The 27,251-nt window shown below is 46.7% G+C and overlaps 1 protein-coding gene and 2 long non-coding RNA genes across 7 annotated transcripts in view; 2 read left to right on the top strand and 1 right to left on the bottom strand.

The window, feature by feature from the left end:
• The first annotated feature begins 4,418 nt into the window (after positions 1-4,418).
• LOC141496176 (uncharacterized) lies at positions 4,419-13,934 on the top strand. 4 transcript variants are annotated; one of them, XR_012470967.1, is made up of 4 exons: positions 4,419-4,451; positions 9,113-9,400; positions 9,986-10,096; positions 13,375-13,934. It is a non-coding gene; the product is annotated as an uncharacterized LOC141496176 (long non-coding RNA). The 4 variants fall into 4 exon arrangements; XR_012470966.1 differs by lacking the exon at positions 4,419-4,451 and adding an exon at positions 6,208-6,322; XR_012470965.1 differs by lacking the exon at positions 4,419-4,451 and having other exon boundaries at positions 8,608-9,400.
• A 3,982-nt stretch (positions 13,935-17,916) lies between these two features.
• On the top strand, positions 17,917-26,088 carry LOC141496179 (uncharacterized). Of its 2 annotated transcripts, none has more exons than XR_012470969.1 (3): positions 17,917-18,106; positions 25,455-25,607; positions 26,075-26,088. It is a non-coding gene; the product is annotated as an uncharacterized LOC141496179 (long non-coding RNA). The 2 variants fall into 2 exon arrangements; XR_012470970.1 differs by lacking the exon at positions 17,917-18,106 and adding an exon at positions 23,794-23,877.
• EEFSEC (eukaryotic elongation factor, selenocysteine-tRNA specific) overlaps positions 19,908-27,251 on the bottom strand; it is a 305,088-nt gene continuing 297,744 nt past the window's right edge. Inside the window, exon 7 of the mRNA XM_074198418.1 lies at positions 19,908-21,256. Within this exon, the coding sequence (XP_074054519.1) occupies positions 21,066-21,256 (191 nt within the window). The 3' untranslated portion in view covers positions 19,908-21,065. The remainder of the gene's footprint in view (positions 21,257-27,251) is intronic.

Raw genomic sequence — 27,251 nt, forward strand, 5'->3', positions numbered from 1 at the left:
TCATTCCTCTGTTAAGTGGGCTAAGCTGCTAGGCCCTTATCTGTCCATTCTTTTTTTTTAATAAATCTGATCTATGTATAAATGCTTATCCTAACCCGGGTGCTTGCAGGGGACTGGGGAGGCTCACCGCAAAAGATAGGAACCAGATTTGGATGTTTCCAGGTGGGGAGATACCCTGGGGAGGGGCAAAGTGAGCCATGGTTGACATATTAAGAAACTTCCCAGATAGAATGTGGTTCAGGATAAGCCCTGAAGTGTGGATCTTGATTACAGATTGCATTTTGAAGGCTTCTCCCACATTACTGATTTGGGTAGGTGGAGGCTAGACTACTTGTCCTTTCCTGAAACAGAATCCACTAGCACAAGGCTTGTGTGACCCTAGAGGGAATGGAGGCCCTTATGAGGCCTTAGGAAATGAACTCTGCTTCACCAACCTTTCCTGTCCGGGTTCATCGGGCCCCACAAAGCGGGGATATCGAGGCCTGAAGACAATGGTTGGTGAACAGTGGATCCTGAGGCATGGCTGTATTTCTGTAGCTTTGGGAAGAAGACCTGAGGCATGTGCCTCTGTACTCTCTAAATGGGCTAGATCAGAGTCAATTTAAACTTTCCCAAAGAAATTGTGGAAGTCACGGTGAAGGTGGCACACCTGCCCCTGGATCTGGTGGTGCTCATTTGCTCATTTACACACACACACAAAGAGGTGACCATAGAACCCACCAAGACCCAAACTGAGAAACTGGTAAAAGTTGTCTCCTGACCCTCCGGCCTGTCTTTTGGGTCACCCCTCTTTCATTTCTGTCTCTTATGGTCATTCAATGCCTTTCTTCCTTCTTTCCTGCCTTTCTTCAACTCTCTTTTCCCCTCCATCCCTCCTTTCCTCCAGCCCCTCTCTCTATTTCTTCCTTTCTCCCCCTTCTTTTCTTGTTTTCTTCCTTCTCCTCCCTTCTTCCTTCTCTCCCTTTTCTTCATCCTTTCCTCCCCCTCCTTCCTTCTCTCCTCCTCTTCTTCCCTTCCTCCCTCCCTTCCTCCCTTCTTTCCTTCCTGCCTTCCTTTTCCCTCCATCTCTTGTTTCCTTCAGGTTTCTATTTCTTCCTCCCTCTCCCTTTTGCTTTCTTCCTTTCTTTTCCCTCTCACCCTCTCCTCCCTTCTTCCTTCTCCTTTTTCTTTTCCTCCCCTCCTCTCCCTTTCTCTCTTCCCCTTTCCTTCCTCCCTTTCTTTCCTCTTTTCTTCCCCTCTATTCCTTTTAATTCCTTGTCTACCTTCCCTCCCTCCCTCCTTTCCTTCCTTCCTTCCTTCCTTCCTTCCTTCCCCCCCCTTAAGTCCTACTCTCATCATCCCAGAACTCTTCTCAGTAAAGGATCTGAAAAACTCATTCCCATTCAGCTATCAAAGACTGATACCATCTAATGCTTGACTTTTGATAAATGTGGCTACTTTCTAATAGGAGATGTAGTGAAAGAAATTCAACTCTAATGGTGGAATTTCAGGCATTGGTGAGTTTTGATAGGAGAGTTTTGAAAGGAAGGGGTCTTTCCCTAGAATCTATCTAAGGAAGAGATATTCCATGAAGAGACCTTAAAGGCAGCCCTGGACATATCTCATATAAAGATGCATTTGTAAACTTGTCTCATGCATGCAAACACACGTATCCCTCCTCCCCTCCCCACACATATTAAGAGACAGAAAGAAGAGAGAAGAGAGAAAAATGTTTCTTCTCCTGATACATCCCCCCTGGCCTTTCCCTTTTACTTCACTTTATCTATCAAAAATATATTAACCCAGAAGCCTGTTTCCATCAAAGTCTCGATTCCACGGACATTTCCAGATAAGGCTTATCTTATTTCTGGTGCATTAACAACTGCAATCTTAGGGCCCTGCCAATCATGGGCTCTCCTCTCCCCACTTTTCCCTTGCAGGGGGTTTGCTGGGCCTGGGGCGATGACTTTGTGCATAGGCCATAGTGGGCAGGGCTGCCCAGAGAGGGGCATGGGAGGGCCTGCTGGGCTAGAGCTAGTCCTTCTTCCCCACCCTGCTCCAGGCACAGTGCAATGGGCCCACCCAAGGTGGGCATGCATTTCTGGGGAGGCACGAAGGAAACAAGCTGGCAGGTGGCCACCCACTGGGGAAGCAGTGTGGGGTCCCTTAAAGAGCCCTGGCTTTGTACTCAGAGAACCTAAGTTGGAATTCTGGCATTGTTACTGTGGGACATTGGAGAAGTCCCCACTTTTCTTCGAGGTCAGTTCTCTTATTTGGAAAATAAGAGGGTTCAAAGAAAACCTCTTGACATCTTGCGACATCCTAGCCCCAGAGTTCCCTGTCATTCCTGTGCCTGAAGTCATGGGGAGATCCCTCAGGGGAGAAGCATCCTCTTCTACAGCTCTGATGCTCAGCCTTTCTTCAGGACATGCTACTCCTTGGCTCCTCTCTAGGGAAAACAAGACAAAACCTTTAGAGTAACGGGCCCATCAAGAAATTCTTTTGGAACCCCAGGGACTGGCAATGTTCCAACCTTTTCATACCTCTGGGGTCACAGGTGTCTCTGACCTTTCAAAACCTGTTGTTTTCTATCAGATTCCAACCTCTACAAAATGGACTTTCCAGTTGGTGGGGGGAATATGTCTTGTCTAGATGGACCAAATGGGTCTCCATTTTATGTCAGATTATGGCAAGATGTCTAGTTGACATTTTCTTGTCTTTTTTTTAATTAAAGATTTTATTTATTTTGAGTTTTACAATTTCCCCCCCAATCTTACTCCCCCCCCCCTGCACACCTATGGAGTCTTTTGGTTTTCAGAGCAGCATGCCTTCTCTCTCTCTCTCCCTTTCTCTCTCTCTCTCTCTCTCTCTCTCTCTCTCTCTCCCCCCCCCTCTCTCTGTCTCTCTGTCTCTCTCTGTCTCTGTGTCTCTTTGACTTTCTGTCTCTCTATTTCTGTCCATCTCTGTCTGTCTCTGTCTGTCTCTGTCTGTCTCTCCTCCCACTTCCCACCCTCCCTCTCTGTCTCTCTCCTCTCTCTTTCTGTCTCTGTGTCTCTTTGACTCTATCTCTGTGTCTCTCTCTCTCATCTCCCTCTTTTCACTCTCATCTTCCTCTAGGAAACTCAGATTGGGTGAAGCACTGGATTCCTTCCTGACGATCCCTAAAAGGGAAATATAAGTTGGCAACTCTCAATGGTTGCTAGCAATATTAGGAGAGGGAAAAGACTTTAACAGACTTTAACATATTTCTCTCCCAGTTAGAAAATTTTCATGCACTACAATTACATTGAATATATATATATATATATATATATAGGTGATGATGTTTGTTCTTGAAGAAGCCCATGACATCATGGTAATGCCATGTCATGCGCATGAATTGGATTTCAGTGAGAGGGGTCCTGTGCTAAGTCACCAGCCTCACTTTCTTCTCTGGAGCCATCTCAGTCCATATGAATCAGTATGACTGGAGATAGCCCTTGATGCGAGGCAATCAGGCTTAAGTGGCTTAACCAAAGTCAAAAAGCTGGTAAGTATCAGGCTGAATTTGAACTCAGGTCCTCCTGACTTCAGGGTCAGTGCTCTCCGCACTGTATCATCTAACAGTCCTATGAATGTCTACATATATAATTTACAAAAATGATATGAAATTCAAAGCCAAAGTAAATATATTAGTTCTTACAAGTACTACTCCATGGGGCCAACTGCAGTGGTGCCTTCACTGAGTCTGATCCCTTGACCCTCTCAGGCTGTTCACCAGGAGATACAAACAAGATCAGCTTTGGGAAGCCAGAAATTGAAGACCCAAGGCATTTCATGGAAATATTTGAAGTCAGTTAGTCATTTGGTATAGAGTAGCTCTCCATCGATCTGGTATCTTGTATCTTTTCCAGAAACATCAAGATTTTGTAGTTGGAGTTACTGATGCTAAAACATTTTTCTAATGTTTGTTCCTCTGTGTTTTCTTCTGAGCCAAGTCTAGGCAAGGCAGTGGACCTTTCTTAAAGTGACTAACAGTACTATAGGTCTCCAAATCTCCTTCACCCTCTGAAGGTCAAAGGGCAGTTGTGGCTCTTACCCAAATATTAAAGCATCGATGCGAAGTCTGCATTGTGGTTCTTAGTAGCATTATGGAAATGCTACATGAAGTCCTATGATTGGGCCTGAGCACCACACTCCCCCCCCCCCATTTAGTAGGGAACAATTCAAATGCTCTGAGGATAATATGGTAGACTCCATGTCAGGCTGAGCACATCCTTGGGTAACTGCCCTCAAAATCCTGGCCTGACAAGGATCACACACAAGGAGGAATCTTTCTCTTATGAGCACTGCAATCGCTGTGGAAACCCTATGGTTACTGGTTAGGTAGGACTTCCCCAATAGAATGTGGTTCAGTTTTTTTCTGGTGCGATTCCAGGGACAGGAAATCCATACCATAAATTTCAAAGGTTTGTCACCATTTTGTTCTCCAGGTAAGTGGCTTGCATTGTTTTCCTTTGAACTATAGATCTTTCACTCCCTGTACCCATTTGCTATCATTTAAGGACAGTAGATGCTGTTTCATACCAGCTTCAGGATTTGGAACATGGTCTCAGGTGTTCAAAAGCATCATAAAAGGGCTTTGGTTAGTACCGGTTGTCTTCTTACTTTGTACCTGGATTCTCTTACGGTGATCTTTCTTGTAAACCATAACAGAGTTTCTACTTCTGCTATACACACAACAGGAGGTTGGCCTTCAGGGGAGCTAGGCTTGATTCCTTGGGAGCTGTGTCCTTTTCTCTTGGCTAGCCAATGTTCCTATTCATGGCTCCTCATCTTGCAGCTGAACTGCTCTGGTTCAATCTGGATTTGAAGGATTGATTCAGAACCATGCGATTTACTTCTGCCAAAGGTACATTTTCTAAAACATGTCTCCGTTCCTTGGCCATGACTTTCTGTGTTAGGGCTCTGCTCCCCTCATGGTACAGGTCGTGTTTGTCCACTTCTCATCCAAATGATTTCTGATCACCCATGGTTTCTGATGTATACTCAGGGAGGGTTCTCCTAGACTGGTAATAGATACCAAACTCATGGCTGGCCAGGACAGCTGCCCATTGCTGGCTAGTGAAAAACAATTCAGTATTCATCAGAACATTGCTTAGGAGCCTGTGGTTCATCCCTATCAAGTTCAAATTCTGTCTGTATGATAGTCTTGGGACATTTCAGTGTTGGCTAACTTGAAGGTCAAAAACTTCAAAGGAGGTCATGACCATTGGATTTCAGTTCCTCTAGATACTTCCCAAAGGTCTCCTTCTGGAGAGAGTGGCTTTTTGGGACTGTTCTTCAAGCAGAGGGTACTATGGAGGTATTTGTATGCATCTTTGCCTAGGCCCATTCTACACTTCTATTGGGTATTGAACCTTCTCCAGCTCTCACCTACAGTAATTTTTCAGGTAATTCTTTCATTCATCAGATAGTGATCCCTCAACTCAAACTCCTTTAAATTCATTCCTAAGGCTAGGGTTTGGGAGGGGGGTCACCCAGAAGTGTCACAAACTTCTGAGTTCCTTTTTAGCCCTGAAGTCCATTCTCCAGTTAGATGGTAAAGTGGATGGAATACTGAGCCTGGACTTAGGAAGGTCTGAGTTCATATCTAGCTTCAGACACACCAGCTGTATGACCCTTTGCAAGTCGCTTAACCTATGTCAGCCTCAGTTTCTTCATCTGTAAAATGAACTGGAGAAGAAAATGACAAACCACTCCAGTATCTTTGCCCAGGAATTTCCCATGAACAGCACTGGTGTGCTGTGGGACACGAAAGAGTTGGACAGGACTGAAACGACTGAACACTACCAAGGAAATAAATACAAATGCCAGGGATGTCCACAGGCTCCAAACGTTCATCCACAGTTGTAGCAAGATACACACTGATCCCTCAGCTTTTTCGGATATAGTTTCTAGAACACTGAACCTGAATCTCTTTGGTTTTTAAGAAAGAAGGAAAGTGAAAAATGCTAAAGACAAGTCCCAGCTCAGACTTTGGGGCAAGGCCATCTAGTTTTGCTCAGCCTCTGTTTTGGTCTTGGCTGCCCATGCCTGCGTAGATTAGTCAGGCTGGCCACGATTCCAATGACTCTTTGTCTGTAGGTCTCCATTCTTTCTAATCAGGTGGATCTTTCCTGAGTAGCAGAGGGTTGTTCCTGCTGCCCAGGCAACCACGGCTGCCATAACAACCATTCATTACCTGAAGGTGCCCCAGGCTCTGGAGCCTGGCCGGCTGGCTGGCCTCAAGGTCTTCCATCTTTGTTTTCTCAAATATTCCCTGAGCCTGCTGAGACCTACAGACCTTTGCTTCCTCTTCCTTGTGGGTACAGTAGAAGACTTGGGTTCAAACTCCTCTTGCCTATGGGATGTCAGACAAGTCATAATCTCTCTGGGCTTCGATTTTTTTTAAATCTGTAAAACGAGGGGGGTCTCTGAGGTTTCTTCCAGTTTGATATTTACTGTCCTAAGCCCTCTTCAATCATTGTACCCAGAATTTGGTATAATTTGCAAGAGAAGTAATAGAAGGGTCTTCCGTCTTTAAGGGGTGAGGAAGGTCAGGGGCAAAGTTTTCTAGTAAGCACCTACATTTTTCTGGGTCAGTACCTGCCACTGTTGTGACATTTTGGAGATATACTCTAGGTATGGTTGAAAGTCTTCCATACCGCATATGTGAACACTCCCTTCTCCTAAACTGTAACTGCCCATAGAAAGTCATCTTGGGTTACCCCGCTCACCTGCCCCTTAGCCTGAGCCATAGATAGATAGATAGATAGATAGATAGATAGATAGATAGATAGATAGAGATATTCATGCTTAAACATGTGGATGAGCAAAATATGTCTGTGGATACTTTTCCAGGATTTGGAAAGAATATTGGCTTTGTCCGGGTAGATTTAGACGTGGCCTTTGTTTCAGTTTGACTCTCCATGATGCCATTTGGGGTTTTCTGACCATTTTCTTCTCCAGCTTGTTATACAGATGAAGAATCTGAAGCAGGGGTGGATCAAGCACGGGCCCTGGAGTCAGGACTCCCTGGGTTCAAGTCCAGCCTCAGACACTTCATAATGACCTAGCTGCGTGGCCTTGGGCAAGCCGCTTAACCCCACTGCCTGGCAAAAATCTAACCCCTCCCCAAACAGAATCTAAAGCAAACAGGCTTGAGTGACTTGCCCAGGGGCACACAGCTAGTGAGTGTGCAGTCCAGATTTAAAGCCAGAAAGTTGCGTCTTTGACTCCAGCTTGGGGGCTCTCTGTGTTAGAATCGGAGGAGGCCTTTAAGCTTATCTGGGTGAGCCGCCTCATTTAACTGCTCAAGAGCCTTGGCCCAGAGGAAAAGAGTTCAAGGACGGGACGAGGCCGCCTCGAGGCCGCCTCCCAGCCCGTTCCCGAGTCTTGGCTCCATCAGGAGCTGCGCAATGATTGGGGCAAGTGCTGAACTTGCCTTGGCCGCGGGCTGCTGTCTGCGTCCTGGGGCTGTCTTCGCGGGGTGCTTTCTACAGTTTCAGTGCTTCGCACATGAAGGTTGCTGTGCTCGGGTTAGATGGAATTGTGAAGTCTGTTTCTGCCACTGCGTGTGTGAGACACAACTGGCGACTGGGCTGTTGAGTCCTGGCCTCAGAAGGCCACAGGTGGACACTCAAGTCAGGCGCTTCCTAGCTGTGTGACCTTGGGCAAGTCACTGCACCCTGACGCCTCGCACCCAGGGCCATCTCCAGTCGTCCTGGGGGACTCAGCCCAGCCCCCCACTCCTGCCCAATGCTCCCCAGTCACATGGCCCCCCGGCCGGCCGGCCCAACCCCGTTTCACGCGTGGGGAAGCCGAGGCCACCCCGGGGCCACTCTGACTTTGCCGCTGCACAGACCGACCCCCGCGTGGGGCCGGGGCGGGGGTCGCTGCCCGCCCGCTGCCTCCCCTGCAGGGCCGGAGCCGTTTGCTCGGATGAGTAAAGGAAGGAAGGGCAGCGCCGGGGCCCCGCTCCCCCCGCTCCCCCTGCTCCCCCCGGGGCCCCGCTCCCCCCGCTCCCCCCAGGGCCCCGCTCCCCCCCCGGGGCCCCGCTCCCCCCGCTGGCCCTGCTCCCCCCGGGGACCTCGCTCCCCCCGGGGGTCCTGCTCCCCCCGGGGCCCCGCTCGCCTTGCTCCCCCCGGGGGCCCCGCTCCCTCCGGGGGCCCCGCTCCCCCCGCTGGCCCTGCTCCCCCCGGGGACCTCGCTCCCCCCGGGGGTCCTGCTCCCCCCGGGGCCCCGCTCGCCTTGCTCCCCCCGGGGGCCCCGCTCCCTCCGGGGGCCCCGCTCCCCTTGCTCCCCCCGGGGCCCCGCTCCCCTTGCTCCCCCCGGGGCCCCGCTCCCCCCGGGGGTCCTGCTCCCCCCGGGGCCCCGCTCCCCCCCGGGGCCCCGCTCCCCCCGGGGCCCCGCTCCCCCCGGGGCCCCGCTCCCCCCGGGGCCCCGCTCCCCCCGGGGCCCCGCTCCCCCCGGGGCCCCGCTCCCCCCCGCTCCCCCCGCTCCCCCCGCTCCCCCCCGGGGCCCCGCTCCCCCTGCTCCCCCCGGGGCCCCGCTCCCCCGGGGGTCCTGCTCCCCCGGGGGTCCTGCTCCCCCGGGGCCCCGCTCCCCCGGGGGCCCGTCCGCGCAGGGGGGTCCGCGGAGGGCCCGGGCCCTTGGCACAGCGGCCGCCCCTCCCGGCCCGAGGGGCCCCGGCCAGGCTGCGGCTCCGTCTGCGTTGCCCCCCCGGGCCGGGCAGAGCGGAGCGCTCGGGTTTCTGCCGATGCCAGCCCCGATAGAGGCCGGCGGCCCGGGCGCCGCTCCCGGGGGACGCGGGGGGCCGGGGGGCCGGGGGCGCCATCCGCGCCAGCCCCTCCCCGCTCCGCCGCTGAGATAGCCCGGTGCCAGGCTCTGAGACAGCCCCCCCCGGGCTCCCTCGCCCTCTTTTTCCCACGGGGGGGGGTGTTCAGTGCCCAAGGCCGCAGCTAGGTGATTGCTACGTGTCTGGGGCCGAATTTGAACTCAGGTCCTCTCTCCCTCTCTCCCTCCGGGCTATTCTCTCTCCCAGCCCCTCACCCCCTCCTTCCTTCTCGCCCTCTCATCGTCACCCCCATCACCCCGTCTCAACCTTTATTAGCGCAGAGCCGGGGATCTGGGCTGGCCATAGGCCCTTGGCCCCTGGAGAAGCCTCCTGGGTGGAGGCCAGCTGACAGAGGACGGATCACCAGGGCAGAGCTACATGGAACCCTAGAAAACAGAGGTCAGGGAGGGCCCCAGCTCCCCCACTTCCCACAAGACAGTGGCAGAGCCGGGCACAGAATCCCCTCAGACAGGGCAGTGCCACCTGGGTAACCAGGACACACGGATGAAAGACAAGAACAGCCCCAGCCTGTGGAAGGAGCCCCGGGTTGGAGGAGGCACCGGGGTAGGACGCTTGGAGAGGGCAAGGGAGGGCAGCAAACACTGGCGGAGTCCAGGCTGGGGTGCCAGAGCAGGCTCAGCCTTCAGAAGGCAGAGGGGAACAAGGGCTGGGGGTGTTCTGAGACTGCGGTGGGGGGTGGATGGATGCACCAGAGGGAGCCTAGGTGGCGGAGAGGAGGGGACGACTGCATTCTAGAGGCAGGAACTCTAAGAGATGCTGCGTCCAGCACTCATTCCTACCAGAGAGTGGACCAAGCAGGCCAGCCCTCGGGAGCAGGGAAGGGGGTGCTTTGTCACTGTCCTCAGGGCCAGGGCGGCAGCCCTTGGCCCATGCAGCCACGAAAGCCACATTGGCCACCTTTACCAGACCCATTCCACGAGCACCCTTTGCATTGAGAGACTCCTATCCTTTGCTCTTTCTGCATTTCTGACATCAGGCACTGCAGGGAGGCTCTGATGGGTTCTCCCACCAGTGCCAGAGGCCCAGACAGAACCTTCCCAGCTCAAGCTGGCTCCTCCATCGGAGGGCAGGGTTGGCTTTGGAATCTGAATCGAGATCACTCAGCCTGGAATCTTTGCCTTCCTGCAGGAGCACAGGTCCTGGTTCCAGAGATGTCTCAGAAGATGCAGTGACTTCCTCAGGCAAAACTGACGACTAGACTGGCACAAGAGAAAGCAGCCCAGGGCCATCCTTCCAAGGGTAGGCTGGACCAGGAAGTTAGTATCTTAAATTCTGGCCATCTTTTGGAGCTCAGCACAATCCTCCCTCTTGTATGACTTCTCATTATTATTTTCACTAATCTCAAATTCCTACCTGACTTTGCCAATTACCCCCCCCCCCCAGTACTCTACATTCTCTGTGGCAGTGCCATATCATAGCTCATGGGGCCCTCCATTTGGAACCATCCATGGAGGCTGAAGAAGACCTCAGAGTTCCAGATGATCTTCAGCCCCCTCATTTGTCACAGGGCAAAATAATATTGTTCCTGGACTTGGTTTGATTTATTTGCTTATTTGGTGCATACAATGAAAAACTGACTGTGAGCTAGAAAACAGAACCAGACCCAGACCCAGAAAGGCTCATTGATTTGCCCACAGTCAAACAGTGAATGGCCAAGTTGGAATGGTTCAGTTGGCTCTGGTCTTTCTCCCCAGTTAGGCAACCATTCTTTGAGGTAAGGATCTTTTCTCCTCTCCTAGGCTCTGCGCCAGGGTCTAGCCTGGGTCTCACATGGCAAGATGGACAGTAGACTTGCTGAGTGAGCTGCTTTGGCCATAAGGTTCTGAGAGGTTGTTCAGGTTGGGAGGCACCATCATGATCCCAACTCACAGGAATCAATGGTGTGGGGTCCTTGGGCTCAGAGAGGGACTTGGTGACTTGCCCATGGTGAGTTGGGGAGGGAAGAAAGAAGGGCATGGAAGATGACAGGGGGCCTTGGTTGGTCTTTTATAGTATTCTCCAGGGATCCAGGCTTCTTCCACCAGGGATGAGAAACTTCCTTTGAGATTCCTTTACAACTTTGCATCTGGGTCTGAAAGGTGTCAAAGACACCTTTTGTCCACATTTTAGTCTCAGAAGGAAGCACAGGGGCGGGAGAGGAATTATTCCCTCTCATTTTGCAGATGTGAAAAATCGATGCCCCTCAGGAAAATAAAAACGGTCCCCCTTCAGGGCCCTAAGCCAGAGCTGCTTACTTTTCCCCCCACAAGTCTTATTTGGACCGAAGGGAACATAAAGTCACCTGGACTGCTTTAGGAGGCAGGAGAGATTTCTAGAAGCTCATTTCCAAGGAGAAGACACCTGCAGGGAAAGAACAGACTAATCCAGGCTCTGAAGCTACCCAGGAGAAACAGGCTCCCATCAGCCAATCAGGGCTGCCAGTCACAGCTCCAACATCTTAATACACAGCATGTAGCAATTAAAAATTCTAATTAAAAAACAACTCAGCAGCCAAACAAATGCTGTAAATTAGCTTTATGGACAAACTGGAGCGGGCGGCACAGGCTTGCTTTTTCAAAAAAGCATGTTTAGCTCCCCATTCGAGTTAAATGATTCTGGACAAAGCTATTGTTGCCTCTCACGTCCCCAGTCAGGTAACAGGATCTAAGCCTGAATTCTCTGAACAAATCTCCTTTGTCAGTGGGGACAACATCTCTAAAAGGGGCTATATCAGCAGGCTTTCTGTTGGGAAGTACCCTGTCTGGGCTCCCGGCAACATGGCCTCAGATGACTGCATCCTTCCCACACCACTCACTGATTGTGGCACCAGCCAGTCACCCCTCCAAGGGGGCTCCTCGTCCTGGAGTGGAGTGGGGACCCCAGATCAGTGTCTAGCCTCTGTCTGCCAACTGCCCCCCCCTTAGCCCACCTGTCCAGTGGAGGGAGGAGGAGGGAATTAGGCTAGCCTCACGGAAGATCCTGTTCAAGGTTTTAGATGCAGGAAAGTTTCTGTAGATGTATCTGGACATGGGCATGGGCATGGGCATGGGCATGGCAGCCCAGAGCTTCTGTGTGTGTGTGTGTGTGTGTGTGTGTGTGTGTGTGTGTGTGTGTAGGTGTTTGGTTGCCTAGAGGGTAGTGGATGGAGGGAGGGATATTTATGTAAGAATACTATTTTTTAAAATATATCTTTATTCATTTTGTTAACTATTTCCCAAGAATGGCCATTTTTCCAAAGTGAGAAAACCCCCTTGGCATTGGGGAGTGAGGATCTGAGTGGACAAGGGCAAATTGGGTCCTAGGCATTATTTGGCATTGATGGTGCCAGGAAAGGGAGTTCAACAGCTTTAGGCCAACAGTTAGGACCTTTAAACTGGAGACAATTAGGTAGGGCAGTGGAGAGAGAACTGGTCCTGCCGTGTTAGAAAAATCTGAGTTCCAAAGATGCCTCTGATCCATTGCAGGCAAGTTAAATCCCTTCCCCCTCCACAATGATTATGCTTCAGGTTTTCTTTGTTTTCTCCAGTGTGACCCACCATCCTCCAAACTTGGTGCCTTTTCCCTGACTGTCCCCCACAGTGGAATGTTCTTCCTCCTGTCTCTACCTCCTAAGCTTCTTTCCAGACTGTTTATGGCCCATCCCTGGCAGGAGGGCTTTGCTGGTCTCTCCCGTGGCTAGTGGCTTCCCTCTGCAAGCTTTAGTTGACCCTGCATCTATCTTTTAGGTCCTAGCTCTTCACATGTTGTCTTCCTCATTAGAAGTTGGAGGGTCCTGGAGGGCAGACTGGTTTTGTCTTTCTTTGTAACCCCAGTATCCAACAGAGGAAATGCCTCATCAATGTGAACTGACCTCTGCCTCAGTTTCCTCATCTGTGAGATGAGGGGATTGAATTTGGTCTCTAAGGTCCCTTCCAGATCTAAATATATGATTCCATGGCTTTAGCCAAGAGGGCAATATTATTTCCATTATTTCCAGGTTCCCCATTTACAAAAGGAGAATGACCCCTGCTATTTCCATTCCTCTTCATCACACAGTGAAGGTAAAGGAACAAACGCTAAGGATCAGGTCGTTAGGGAAAAGTCCTTGTCAAGTGTCAGTTGGGAGCAGAAGAACAAGGACTGATCCCATATGGGGATCCATCTCAACTGTAGTTTAGCTCCTACTTGTCAGCTCTCCCCAAACTGCTTAAAAACAGCCCAGAAGGGGCAGCTAGGTGGCACAATAGAGCACCGGCCCTGGAGTCAGGAGGACCTGGGTTCAAATCCGGTCTCAGACACTTAATAATTACCTAGCCGTGTGGCCTTGGGCAAGCCACTTAACTCCATTGCATTGCAAAAACCTAAACAAAACAAAACAAAACAAAAAACAGCCCAGAGAGTGTGATTGCAATATTGCTCATTCCTCTCCCCCCTCCAGTCCAGATTCTATATGTGCCGGTTCTGTTATTATCTGTCTGCCCCCTTTCTCTCTGCCTGCTTTCATCCCCAAACTCTGATCCAAGCATACAGAACTAACTCATGATCCTTTCTCTCCCCAGCTTCCTGGGCCTACTGCCCCGGATCCACCTACTCAGCTTTGCTGGGGTGCTCTGGTCTGTCCTGATGTCTGGTCTGTGACTCCGGATCCTCGAGAATCCCATGAATCATACATTCCTTTCAACATGGAGAGGCTGGGCTGGTGTGCCACCAGCTCTTCTGCCCACTATCCGTTCCTCAAGCTGGCTGGCTCCTGAAACTGAAGGCCACAGTCTCTGGCTGCCTCCAAGCGTGGGGTTTGGGGAAGGGCAAAGTCGGAGGAGGCAAGGAGAGCCCCCAGTAGAGCTGAGCTGGGGGCCTCCAGCAGCAGCAGCCACACAATGTGATAAAAGGCTTCCTCTGGGGGGGCACGGGAGAAGGACCACCTCAGGCGGGGTGGTTTGCTGGCTGTCCTGTTGTGGATTTCCAAATGGTCCAATTGCCCTGGGAATTTCTATTATTTTCTCGTTCTTTGTAAATACTCTCTCCAACTGCTGCCTAATTGGGTTATGGAGATAAAAAGGAGGCCAAACAGAACAAGAACGACTTGCTGTACATCATTTTTCCAACACTTCTTCTTGGGAGAGGGAGGGAGGGAGGGCTGGGACCCAGACAGAGCCCAGGGACGCCACTGGTGATCTAATTTAACTCACATTAGAGAGGCTTCAAGGCCGGTTTGCCTGCAAGGATGTTGGCTGTTCGTGTGTCCAGAGGATGGTGATGTTAGCTGAGCTTAGCCCGGCTCTGATCTCTTCTTCATATTCTCCACAGCATGGGAGCAAGGAAGGACAATTTGGGAAAGCTCCTGGGAGAGGGTGAGGTGGAAGGAAGGGCACTGGGGAATTGGGGGATAACTATCTCCTGAAACTTTTGAGAAATGAACTCCATGTGGGAAACCTGTTTAGAGGGCTACCCCTACCCCAGCTAGCAAGATAGGCCCTGGGAAGGGCAAGGCTGGGAATCCTCTGAAAAGTTGAGATTTACTGCCCAGGTCTCCTAGGGATCTGTCCCATGCTATATTTAACATTTTTTCTCAGACTTGAATATAAGGCACAGATGGCATACCCAACAAATTTGCGGATGGCATAAAACTGAGATAAATAGCTGTACACCAAATGTCAGTCAAGATCCAAACGTCAGAAGCTCAGGCTAACAGCAACTTGCCCAGGGAATTTCACCTGGCAAGATCTAGAAGAGGGACCTAAATCCAAGCTTCTTAGAGATTTTCTTCTCCAAATTTGTAATCTTTTAAACCTCTTTGCCCAAGACCAATACCTCAGTGTTCAAAGAAATGCTGAAAATGACCCCTGCACATAAAGGCTGGGTAGTAGGCCATTCCTTCTCTTGGCCAGCTTTCAAAGGAGCCTTTTCCTGGTCTGGGTGCAGTCTTCAGGAACAGGCTTATGGCCTACTCTGATGATAAGATAATCTCACACATTAATCATAGAACTTGTACTCCAGAGGGACTTTGGAGGACATCGTATTTTGTAAGTGAGAAAAGACAAGTTCATAAAGGTGATGCCACTTTCCAAAGGTCATGGAGCTATCTGCATGTGAATCTTCTCTCCAAATATGTGTTCTTTCTACTACATCAACTGATTTGCAGGGGTGTCACAGGACAAGGCAACACACCATCTAATCTACCATGCCCCAAAACAATCCCTACCACAACATAACCATCAAATTCCTTCAACTTTTTTTTTTTAAAGCTCCAGAATGGGAACTCACCACTCATCAAAGCAGCCTACTCTACTTTTGGATAATTCTTATTGGTAGGGGGGGTCTAATATTTTCTCTCCTTTTAACTCTCCCCTTTTAATGAATGCTCCTGGTTCTGCCCTCTTGGGCCAAGCAAAACAAGCCTAACTCCTCTCCCACATGATTGATAGCCTTTCAAACATCCCAACAGTTATTGTGTCCCCTCTTCTTCAAGATGAATACCCCAGTTCTTTTAATCATTCCTCCTAGACCCCAGACTCAAAGTCCTATTTACCATCTTTGTGGCTTTCTGAACACTCCAATCTCTTTATTTTTATTTTTGAAACTCCAATCTTTGTCAAAAACTGCACTCTAATCATACCTCTCCAATCTTGTTGATGTTTTGTGAAGGATTTAAATTTCTCTACCACATTTGATTTTATTAGATTATCAGAACTTTTTGGATCTTGACTGACATTTGGTATGCCAAGCTATTCATCTCAGTTTTATGCTATCTGCAAATTTGAGTATGTTAGCTACATGCCTTATTCGAATCTGAGAAAAATGCTAACTAGCACAGGACAGATCCCTAGGTTACTTCACTGGAGACTAAATGCAAAGATGACATTGAGTCATTAAATTACATCTGAGCCAGCTGCCCAGACAATTGGGAAACCATCTAATTGTATTATATTCTAGCCTACATCTCCCCCATCTGCTCAACAAGATCAGTCTGATAGACTTTATCCAAAACTTGACTAAAATCTTGATGAACTCTAGCTACTGCATTCCCTCCATCTACCGGTTTAGTAATCCTAGCAAACAAAAAATAAAGAAAGGAAATAAAGTTAGTCTAGTATGACTTGTTCTTAACAAAGGCCTGCTGGTTCCTTTTAAATATTCACTACCTGTTTCTTTAACAATCCTTTCTAGAATTGTCCTCGTAATCAGTCAAACTCGGTGGCTCATAGCTTGCACACTGTTCTCTTTCCTTTTAGGAAAATCGGGATATTTGCCCTACTTTCATCTTATAGTACCTCTCCTGTTTTCCACAATCTTTTCAACAACTATGGGTGACAGTGACTTAGCAATTCTATCAGTTGGGTCAGGTGATTAGAACTCATCAAGGGCAACTAAATACTGTAACCTAACTCATTTTAGGTATCAACTTCCTGTTAGACTTTTTTTTTCTGTCTTTTTTAGTGCAAAGTTCCTTAACAGAGAAAACATACTTGAACTATGTGTCACTGAGAAATTGCCCTTTATGAACCCCAAAGCACTATATAAATGTGCATTAATATTGAAAACAAACTATTATGTAAGCATACTATTAATAAATCACATGATTTATTTGACTATCTTATCTGAACGTTGAATCTCTTCCTATTAAGTGGATTCTTTGTACATTTAAAAAAATGAACTGTTTAAAGTGCTTTGGAAATTATTTAGCGCTATAGCAAATAAGGAATTATTAATACTGCTCTTTCCTCTAGAAAGACTTGCCAGGAGTTGGGGAGCACTTTCAGAGAATGTGGTGACAGGATAAAATAAGTTGTAGGGACTGAGGAAGAGAAGTGACTGTTTTTGAATTTCCTACAATGTTTTTCCAGAAATCCTAAACACTGAGGCCTTCTGGATCATGAAGCATTGGTTCTTTGGCCAAACAGAGAATTTTCCTGTACAACCAAGGTGGCTCTAAAACTTGGGGATAGAGTTCCCATTTCAAAGTTCAATTGAAACAAAGTCAATCAACCATGAAGTCACATGAGGATAAAAAAAAGATAACTGAATCTTGAGGGGACTGCAAAGTCAATGAATAAGTATGATATGGCAGCCTAAGTAGCCAGTACTATGTTAGGCACACTAAGAGGCAAAGCAACCAAAATAAAGGTGATAGCCTTGTTATACTTTGAACTGGTCAGACCACCCCTGGAATATTATGTTCAATTTGGGGTGCCATATTTTAGGAAAGAGATGTCAAACATGGCAAGAGGATTGGAGGTCATACCACATGAGGACTGATGAAAAGAAATGGGATGTTTTGCTTGGAGAAGACTTGGCAGAGGCACATGTCTACTGTCTTCAAGTATCTGAAATGTATTTGGTTTGTCCTGCTTCCTCTCAGAGAGAGAGCTAAATTTAAGAGTGATGGGTAGATGATCTTTCTAAATGTGAAATGAACTATTTCAGGCGACTTGAAGATTCCAATCACTGGAGTTCATAAAAAAGGAACTGGATTATCATTTATAAGGGGTGTTGTAGAAGGAATTCCATATATGTATGGGTAAGACAAAATGAGTGCTGAGGTGGCAAACACCAGATACTTAATAGATATCATTCACTGATGTTCAGATTCTGAGTTTCTGTGATTCTGTAATGAGCATTCTTCAATGACCACACTCTGCTGTAGGCTAAGATCTTAGAGTCCTAAGAAGTCTCCTGCTTACCACAAAGTGTTCTTATGTATCCAAAACTTCTTTAAATCTCTCTGCAATGTAGTTGGGAATGGGCAAACTATCAGATCCAGGGCAAATCACTTAACCTTTCTAAGTTTTAATGTACTCTGTTAAAAATGAGAGTTTGGACTCAATGGCATCTACTATTTGTCCCATCTAGCTCAAAGACTTAATGATGTTTCAACCAGTCTGTTCACCCAATGTCACTGGTCCGGCATTTCCATGAAAGGTTTATCCAAAAGGAAGTTTGTTACCCTCTGTAGTACTTTATTTTCAACTTACTTGAACCTGGGCCATGGTGACAACTCAATCCATAGGGTCATTTCCTATGACTTCATCTCAGTCAACAATGACTCAGTCAATATGAATCCTTCACATTGGCATTCAGATTAGGCTCTGGCTCCTCTCTAACTGTATACCACCCATAGACCTGCCTAGTCCTGGGCTGAAGTCTGATGTTCTGAGTTGAACCCAGCTTCTCAAAACCCCAAATCTATCAGTATGAAAGTCTTGCCTTTGGCACCCAACCAGCCCCTCCTGTTCCTCAATGACTCCATATAGGATCATACTTAAGAACTGGAAGAGATCTTGCAGATATCAGGTACTCCAAATCTCTTATTTTTAAAATGAGGAACCTGAGACTCTAGAGAGAAGTTTAAAGGTCATAAAGGTAATAAACAAAAGAGTCAAGCCTGGAATCCAGTTCAAATGCAATCCCCTTTGAGGGTACATCTTCTCACTTTGCCACCAACCTGGTCTCCATTAGGCTGAGGATGCTTGTATCCCTGACAAAGTCATGAGGTTATACCTGGAATTATTTAGTTTGGGTTGGCCAGTATTAGAAACTTCTTGATTTATTAAAAAAAAATCCAAGTTCCCTTCCCAGCCCCATTCTATGGTCCCTCCCCATTCCCATGGTCTTTTAAAGTTTCCGTTTCCTACAGCATGGGCTAGAATGCTGGGTTCTGCAGTATTTAGCTCCTTCCCCAGTTCCATCCATTGGCTCCATAGCTTAATGACATGGAGCCAGTTGATCACAACATGACCCTGTTAATATTTTTCTAATGCCATTTTCACAAATTAAAGCATAATGCACCGATTACCGGGATGAAAGCAAAGACTCTGCGTCTGTCTGGAGACCAAATAAAGGACCGTTTGAACATCTGTTCATCCTACAAATGTCTTTAAAAGCTTTGATTTCCCCATAATCATTTGGTTCCACCATTTCACCCTTTTCTGAATGTGTATCAAACAGCCCCAGGACAGCAGCCCACGATCCATGGTAATGCAGTAAGCAGGCAGCAGTTCCTACTTTGGGAACAGAGACAGAGAAGGAAGAAGTGGCTCTGTGCAGCAAAGGCTTGTCTTGGAAAATTAATCCCAGGGTTGGGGGGGGGGGGGAGCATGTTTGTTTTCTTCTACCCTTCTGCTACACCAAAAGAAGCAGAAATTCCTTATGAGGCAGACCTGACTGGGTGACCAGCTTCACCTCCTCATAGGACAGGGTGGGGAAGATTCTTTGGGACAAGGGAGGTAGGAGGAAGGAATAAGAAGGATGGCTCCCAAACAGTAGACTGTAAGAGCCACACCTGCACACAGCGGACCCTTAACAAATAGTTATCGAACTCAAGAAGGTAGACCCAGGAGTTCAAATGAGAACTTTCCCAAGATCCTCAAAGATTTTTATCCCTATAGAGGGAATCACAAGAAAGTACCCTTTAAGACAATGTAAGCTTCTGCAGCCAAGAATATTGTCAAATTAAAATATCACTTGATTCTCAGGGACAGCTGGAACCTCAGAGAACATTATTCTTTCATGGAAAAGCAACCTGGCTTCTATTCTACTACTCATGAGTTGTGTGCTCATGGCAGGCCATGTCTCATTAGGTCTCAGTTTCTTCATGTTCACAGTTAGTGATATATTGGTAAGGCAATGGGGTTAAGTGACATGCCTATGGTCACACAGCTAGGCAATTATTAAGTGTCATAGGCTGCCTTTGAACTCCTGACTCCAGGACCGGTGCTCTACTTGCCACCCAGTTGTCCCAGGTTCTAATATTCTTAATGATGAAAAGGTAATGGAGGGGAGGTCCTAGGACTCTTCTCCATCTCAGAGCCAATGATAACATTTAAGACACCATCAATATTTAATAACTGCTATTTGCTGTCTTCTTGCACATGCTCCTAACCTTAACCCTTTCATTTTCTGGAGGAATTTAGCTACAAAAATGAATACTGTCTATGCGGATGTCACTATTACAGCTACTTGTTTCTACATATAAAAGGAAATTAAAAAAACAAAGCATTCTCTCCAGACTCTTTCAGAAGGCTCTGACCAGTTGGGACATTCAACAAATGGATATGGTCTACCTTGGAGAATGATTCTGCCAGATCCCTGGGATGAAAGATAATGAGTCATGATACTGGTGACCAAGTCAGAAGATAGGAAGCTATGACTTGAATAAGGAAGAAAGAGGACTTGGGCTTGAGAAGCAGTTCCTAAGAAATTAAGGGGTAATGTGGGTAAGACAACAATTGAAAGAAAAATAATCCAATGGGCAGGAAGATAGAGAAATAGACAGACACAGGAGGAGAGACAGAAGGAGAGAAAGAAAAAGAGAGAAACTCTTCAGAAGAAACTGGGAACCCCTCTGAGATCATAGGACCGAATGATTGGAAATGACCTGAATTTTCATATCCACATCTGATCCCAATTAAGCACCACTACAAACAAGAAGAAGCAGCAGTCATGAGTGCATGGACACTGGAGATTTATTTACAACCAGAAATCTGAGGAGTCAGAGCTAGAAAGGACCCTAGAGATCAGCTCCTCAGGCCAACCTCTCATTTTGTTCTTGGGCTGAGGAATAGGAATAGGAATAGGCAAGATTTCAGGAACAATGCAGTCGCCTCAGAAGATTAGGGCCTTATTCATGTTGTCTATCAGCAGCTCCAAAACTTGGTGCCTCTTGGGAAAGATTTCTTATGGTTTAATCAAACATAAGGGATAGATGCTTCCCCAATAAGGGGCTTCCTGGGTCCCTAATAAAACATTTAGATTGTGAAAAATGAAAGAAGTTTACAAAGAGTCTGATTTATTTAGAACTCTCTCTTGCTGATGCCCTTTCTTTCTCTTCTTCCTTTCTGATCTGAGTGGCTATTCCACCCCATCTCAAAAAACGTTGTTCTGGGAAAGGTTTATGGGAAGTTGTAAAATGATTACAAATGGATCTATTTGCACTAGAAAAGACAAATACCCCTTCCTGTTCTCACCCCTTGTGAACCTCAGCCTCAGTTAGAAGGCCAGTTGACAAACTAGCAGGAAGACTGATCTGTAGAGAAATCTCTAGCCCATGGACTTCTAGGTAGCTCAGCCCAGTAAGGGGAGTGTCCATCTGGAGAGGGAAGCATTTCAGAACTCTAGAGGGAATCACATTTGAGTGGGGGCCTCTACAAGTGACCCAGTTAGGCACAGGTAGGACATCTAATCAAGAGCCCTAACTCCCTTTAATCTGAGATTATTTGGTTGAAGGGCCCAGTCCAGTGTGTAGGATTGTACTTCAAGGAGACTGAATCATTCTTTTCTGTGTATCAAACACATATCTCTTGAAGTAGAGGTTGATGGTGATGTGCTGGGCAGGGTCTGCTTTGCTACACCCTTCATCCTCCTTGGCCACATCTTTTCCCCCCTTAGACCTCTTCTTGGTTGTAGTTATGGTTAGAAGCTTCTTGGTGTCAGGGTTAAGTCCATCTATAAAACAAAACAGAAAGAGATGACTTTATCCAAAAACCCAGTGTCCCAAAATGATGATGATGATGATGGTGATAATAATAATGATAATAATAATAAATAATGATGATGATGATGTTTTTGTCCTTCATTTTTGAAGAAGACCACGACATTGGGGAAGTGATGCCATGAAGCATATGAATTGGATTCGAGTGAGGGAATGCTGTGCTAAGTCACAGCTGATTTTCAAAGAATGCTACTTTCACATTCTTCATTGAAACCTTGTCCTCACTGGGTTACCTCAAATGTTCTAGGCCCTAGCACCGGGTCTATGGTTTCCTTTTCTTGGGCAGACATGGTTTCTATTTATATCCCTTTTCTTTGGAATGATAATAGTTTTCATTCACAAGTTACACAGTACTGTATTATCATCTTCATTCTCCATGATGAGGAAACGGGCTCAGAGTTAAAGTACCAAGTTGCAGCTATTAAATTGAAGAGCTGGAGAGTAAACCCTTCCAAGCCTAAGGCCAGTGAACTGTCCATCCACAACACGCTCTCCAGGTTCTGCCCTGGGGTCTTGTGGGTCAAGCTCTCTCTGAAGCCAGGAGCCACCAACAGTCACACACATGGCCCAGCTCATCACTCATCATTTTCCTCTCCATCAAGGAGAAGGAGTGGAGGGAGAAGGGGCAGGAGGAAACACTGCTTAAGGAGGGTTCTGACTTCTGCATGTGTAGATCTCCCCTTGTCTTTGACGTGCCAAACCAGAGTGCTATCCAACAGAGATCAAAGCTCGCAGCCAGTGGAGCCTCAGTCAAGGCGGCAGGCAGGGGAGGGCCTGCTCCAGGAGGCACTTTGAAATGAACCCTTTTCTTTCCCAAAGCAGAGGCCAGAGAACCTCACTGGAAGCCGGTCCAGGGCTGCCTGCCTCTTCACTGAAATATCACTCTTCGGCATGAGGCCAATTTCAGTTCAGGCATTTTTAACCTGTGGTGTCACATAACCTTATCTCAAATACTTAATCGGTTCCTTCCCTGCCCCCCCCCACTGAAATTTGGGTCAGCATTCTCATATATTGGGGTGAACAAAAAGACTGAGATGCTTGTGAGGGAACAGAGACAAGAGGGCTCTCCCACAGGTGAGCAACAGTGAGAGGGCACTCAGGGCTGATTTTAACGACTCCACATTCTGGGTTAGTTCGCTGGCTCTACGGACATGCCAGGGGGTGGTATAGAAAGCCAGTACCGGAACTGGTTTCAAAGTGAACCACCCCCAATTTCCTTCCTTTCCCAAACTTTGTTTGACTCTACACCAGTAGAACTGGCTGGAGCACTCTCTTCCTATGACTGTAAGCACCCAGAGACACTATCCCCCAAGAGCACCATGGCTAGAAGAGAAGGGCCTGCTTTCTATCTCATGCCACAGGTCCTCATCTATAAGCCACTCACAGTGTTTTTTCACACTGTTTGCTCAGACTAGTGGGTAGTAACATTTTCACAGAAGGAGATGTGTCAAACTCATGGTACTACATCTGGATAGGTCCTTGAAGATCATTTTGTAGGTGAAGAAACCAGAAGCTAGAAATGATCTGCCTAAAGTCATCACGACCTTCTGATCTTAAAAGTGCTGCTGCCTTTGAACTCAAATCTAAGGTCACATGGGGATAGTGAAAGGTAATATTATAGTAAAAGGAAGGGTTCTGGATTGGAGAATCTTGAGCAGTAGGACATTTTTCTCTCTTCTTAACATTTATCAAGCCAGACCCAATCAGATACTTGAGCCACTAACTTTTTAGTAAAATAATAAACAGAATTAGTCAATAAGAAGATTTACATGAAAGCATTTTGAAATTGGAAAAGTGTCACACAAGTGATGGATACTTTTCTTGTATTTGTCACAACAAAGTGCCAGGTGCATATTAGCCCTGTGATCTTTGGCCATCAAAACCTCTCTTTGAACCTCGGAGTGGAGAAGTTGTAGAAGAGGATCCACAAGTTCCTTCTAGCTCTGACATTCAAGATGCTGATATTTAAAAAGGAACTGTCTGAGGAACACTAGGTCATCTTCCTGGAGAGACACTGTACTTTCTCCATTCAAAACTGCAGTGATAATACCACAGACATCCATCACTTTGAAATTTTCCCTGCTTGTATTGATGTTGGATTTTTATTGACAGAAGCAGCAACTCAATAAAAAATGGTCAGTTTACCTTCCAGGTTGGGTGAAGTCCTGTCTTTAAAAAAATTAAAATAAAAAAAGATTATGGAAATATTGTTTGTGCCAGGCCAAAAAAAAAAACAAAAAACAAAAAACCTTCCAGAATACAACTTTTAATAGTGATACTAGGGACGAACTTGACTCTATAGGACTCTACAGGATTAAGTCACAAATACTGTGTGTGTGTGTGTGTGTGTGTGTGTGTGTGTGTGTGTGTATTTTTCTTTTCTTACAAAAGGAAACTTCCCTTCTTGCCCAGGCAGCAAAACCCCCAAAGCCAAGGCCAAGCTGTGTCTAATCTGCAGACTCCACACCCATTCCGTTCAGACAGGGTATTGTGCAAGGGCAGTTAACAGGAGAGATGGAAGAATGTGGTAGATCCTACAAGTGAAACCCTAGGCTGCTGGCCAACCCCAGTCCAGGTATTATTAAACTCACAGGTATCTAAATTACTTCATCAGATCCCCCTAGCCCTCATTCTGCAAACAGATTAGGTGGCTGGCATCAGACCCTGACAAATGGCATTTGCTGTTTTTTTCTCTCTGGTGCCAGGAGGTCTATGGGCTGAAGAGGCTAGGGAATACAGGGCGGCTCAAAGGGGCAGGCCCAGAGAGACAGGCGGGGGCACAATCTCCATTTCATCTACCTCCGCGGATTTCTCGCATTACACACAATGCATACTTTACATTTTATAAAAACCAAGGAAATGAAGGGAAATATATCTGTCACCAAAGAAGACATCAGCCCTTTAATAGCCGAAATGACGGATATTTTTAGATGGAAGTCTAGTTTAACTTACTAACTTACATTAAGGGTCTAATCTCTCCTGAACAATGACTTTGTTAGCTTGAATACACAGTGAGAAATCTGCTCCATTAATTAAGTGCTGTCTGTATTACTTGGATTTGTAGCAAATATTAATAGATTTTTTTTTCCTCCATTGGACAATTACCTTATTTTTCCCAAGTTGCAAATGTATTACACTGAACAAGTTTAGCAGAACTTCTGTATCACAGTCATAAGGGCTCCAGCCCTGTTTCTGTGTCAGGAAAATACCTACATATTATGAACGGATGCACTGACATGGCAGGGCTGATCCCCAGAAATTTCTCCAGCCCCATCTCAGCCGTCACCTACTCCCAATAAACAACTATGATGAGTCTCCCAGTCAACCGCTCCCCAAAGTTCCTTGGAGATTGGCTGCCTCAGAGTCCTCGCTGGGGGTGGCAAACAACTTCAGCCTTTAATCTACCCCTTTCCTTGACTTTCTGGTGGTTATTCTTGGTGGCTATATCCTGCTGCTGCCTGGCCACTGGAGCTGAGAAAGGATTAGAGACTGCTGGTGCATTTCAATCCTAGGAAGCAAAGATTTTGCAATATTTGATTAAAAAGGCAGGGAATTGGGATGTGGCCTTTTGGACGTGGGCAAGGGAAGGAGGGCCACCACTCACTGGTTGGCCTAATTGTGAGCTGCTTTTCCTTCCTGCTGCGGCCCAAGACGTTTCGTTCCTGTGTCCTGGTTTCCCAGGCCTTTAGAGTCCTGATTAGAGCCAGCCACTAACAGGACTCCCTTCCCTTCTTGCTGCTCTGATTCCTCTTCACCAGCCCAAAAGATCAGACCTAAGTTAGCAACTTTGTCACAAAGAGAACATTTCCATGGATTCACTTAGGCCAATAGCACAATGCTAATGAAGCCTTCTATTCAAATCTCAGTCAATCCTCACACTGACCCCGACAGGCATTGTTGTTTAATCATGTTCAACTCTTTGACCCCATGGACTTTAACACAACAATATTGTCCTTGAGGTTTTCTTGACAAAGATACTGGAGTGGCTGGCCATTTTCTTCTCCAGGAGATTAAGGCAAACAGAGATTAAATTATTTACTCAACTAGTATGACGCTGGATTTGAACTCAGATCCTCCTGACTGCAGGTTCAGCATTCAATCTGCTGAGCCACCAAACTGCCCCTGAACAGGAACCATCTCCCCATTTTACAGGTGGAAAAAACCAAGATTGAGAAGTTTGTTGACTTGCCTAAGCACGATCTGGCAGTATGGCAGAAAGGAAGGATGAAGAACTCAGACCTTTCAAGCTTCTAATGCAACGGGATTTCTGTTGGTGCTTCTTGACAACAAGCACCAAAGGAAAAGGTAGAATCAGCATTGAAAATGGCCAACAAAGTCTCTATCAACATTAGTATCAACACCCAATTCTCCCTGGGTCAGAGGGTCCTGCTTGCTGTTCTCTCCCCCACCCCCCCAACCCTCTATGGGTGGGAGTAGGAGTGGATTACTAACCATGCAGTCAAGTTGGGCTACTTTTCTCCAGGGGGTTGCTGTTACCCTTCTCATCCTGCTTTAAGTGGGGATGCCCCCTCCTCGAGGAAGTGGGTATCCATATGCTTGGCCAATGAACAGTAATTCTTCCTGAGGACCAGTACTAAGCCCCATTCATCCACCTGTATAAAACATGCCCATTTAGGTCAGAGCCTTAGCTCAGAGGAGGAAGGGAGAAGCAGTTGTTTTTTGGGTGTTTTTTTGGGGGGAGGGCTTAGAAACCTGATATTTAGTTTCTTGTCTATGCTGAAATCCAGATGAAGAAATCATTGCATTAACAGGCACAATCCTCAGCCCCAGGAGACCCAAGTTTGGCCCTATGGAAGGGCTGAAAAGGGGATTTTATAGTCAATCTGGCTAAGTTTTAAAAAACCTTGCCTATACAACTGAGTAAGCATGTGCCTGGTTCTTTCTACTCTTATAGACTTTTACAGATAATAAGTTAGTCCTGAAGGTTGGATCCCAAAATTTTCATCAAAATGAGGCTTACGGTACTCCCCCATGTATGAGATACACCCCCTTTTCTCTTTTCTTTTAATCGATGATCTTTCTTGCATAGTTCTTTTGTGTATTTTTAAAATTTTATTTATTATGAATTTTACAATTTCCCTCCTAATCTCACTTCCCCCCCCCTCCCCCAGAGAAGGCTAGTCTTTACATTGTTTCCATGGCACTCACTGATCTAAGTTGAATGTGTTGAGAGAGAAATCATAACCTTAAATAAAAAAAATAAAGTATAAGAGATAGCAAAATTACATAATAACATAATGGGTTTTTAAAATTAAAGGTAATAGTCTTTGTTCAAACTCCACAATTCTTTCACTGGATACAGATGGTATTCTCCATTGCAGATATCCCAAAATTGTCCCTGACTGTTGCACTGATGGAATGAGCAAGTACATCAAGGTTGATCATCACCCCCCATGTTACTGTGAGGGTGTACAGTGTTCTTTGGTTCTGCTCATCTCGCTCAGCATCAGTTCATGCAAATCTTTCCAGGCTTCTCTGAATTCCCATCCCTTCTGGTTTCTAATAGAAAAATAGTGTTCCATGACATATATATACCACAGTTTGCTAAGCCATTCCCCAATTGATGACATTTACTCAATTTCCAATTCTTTGTCACCACAAACAGGGCTGCCATGAATATTTTTGTACAAGTGATGTTTTTACCCTTTTTCATCATCTCTTCAGGGTATAGACCCAGTAGTGGTATTGCTGGATCAAAGGGTACGCACATTTTTATTGCCCTTTGGGTGTAATTCCAAATTGCTCTCCAGAAAGGTTGGATGAGTTCACAGCTCCACCAACAATGTATTACTACCCCAGGTTTCCCACATCCTTTCCAACATTGATCATTGTCCTTTCTGGTCATATTGGACAATCTGAGAGGAAGACACACCCCTTTTTGAAAAATGTGGGGTCTAAAAACTGGGAGTTCTACAGTGGTTGTAGTTT

This window comes from Macrotis lagotis, chromosome 8 (genome assembly GCF_037893015.1).
Source record: "Macrotis lagotis isolate mMagLag1 chromosome 8, bilby.v1.9.chrom.fasta, whole genome shotgun sequence".
NCBI lineage: Eukaryota > Metazoa > Chordata > Mammalia > Peramelemorphia > Peramelidae > Macrotis > Macrotis lagotis.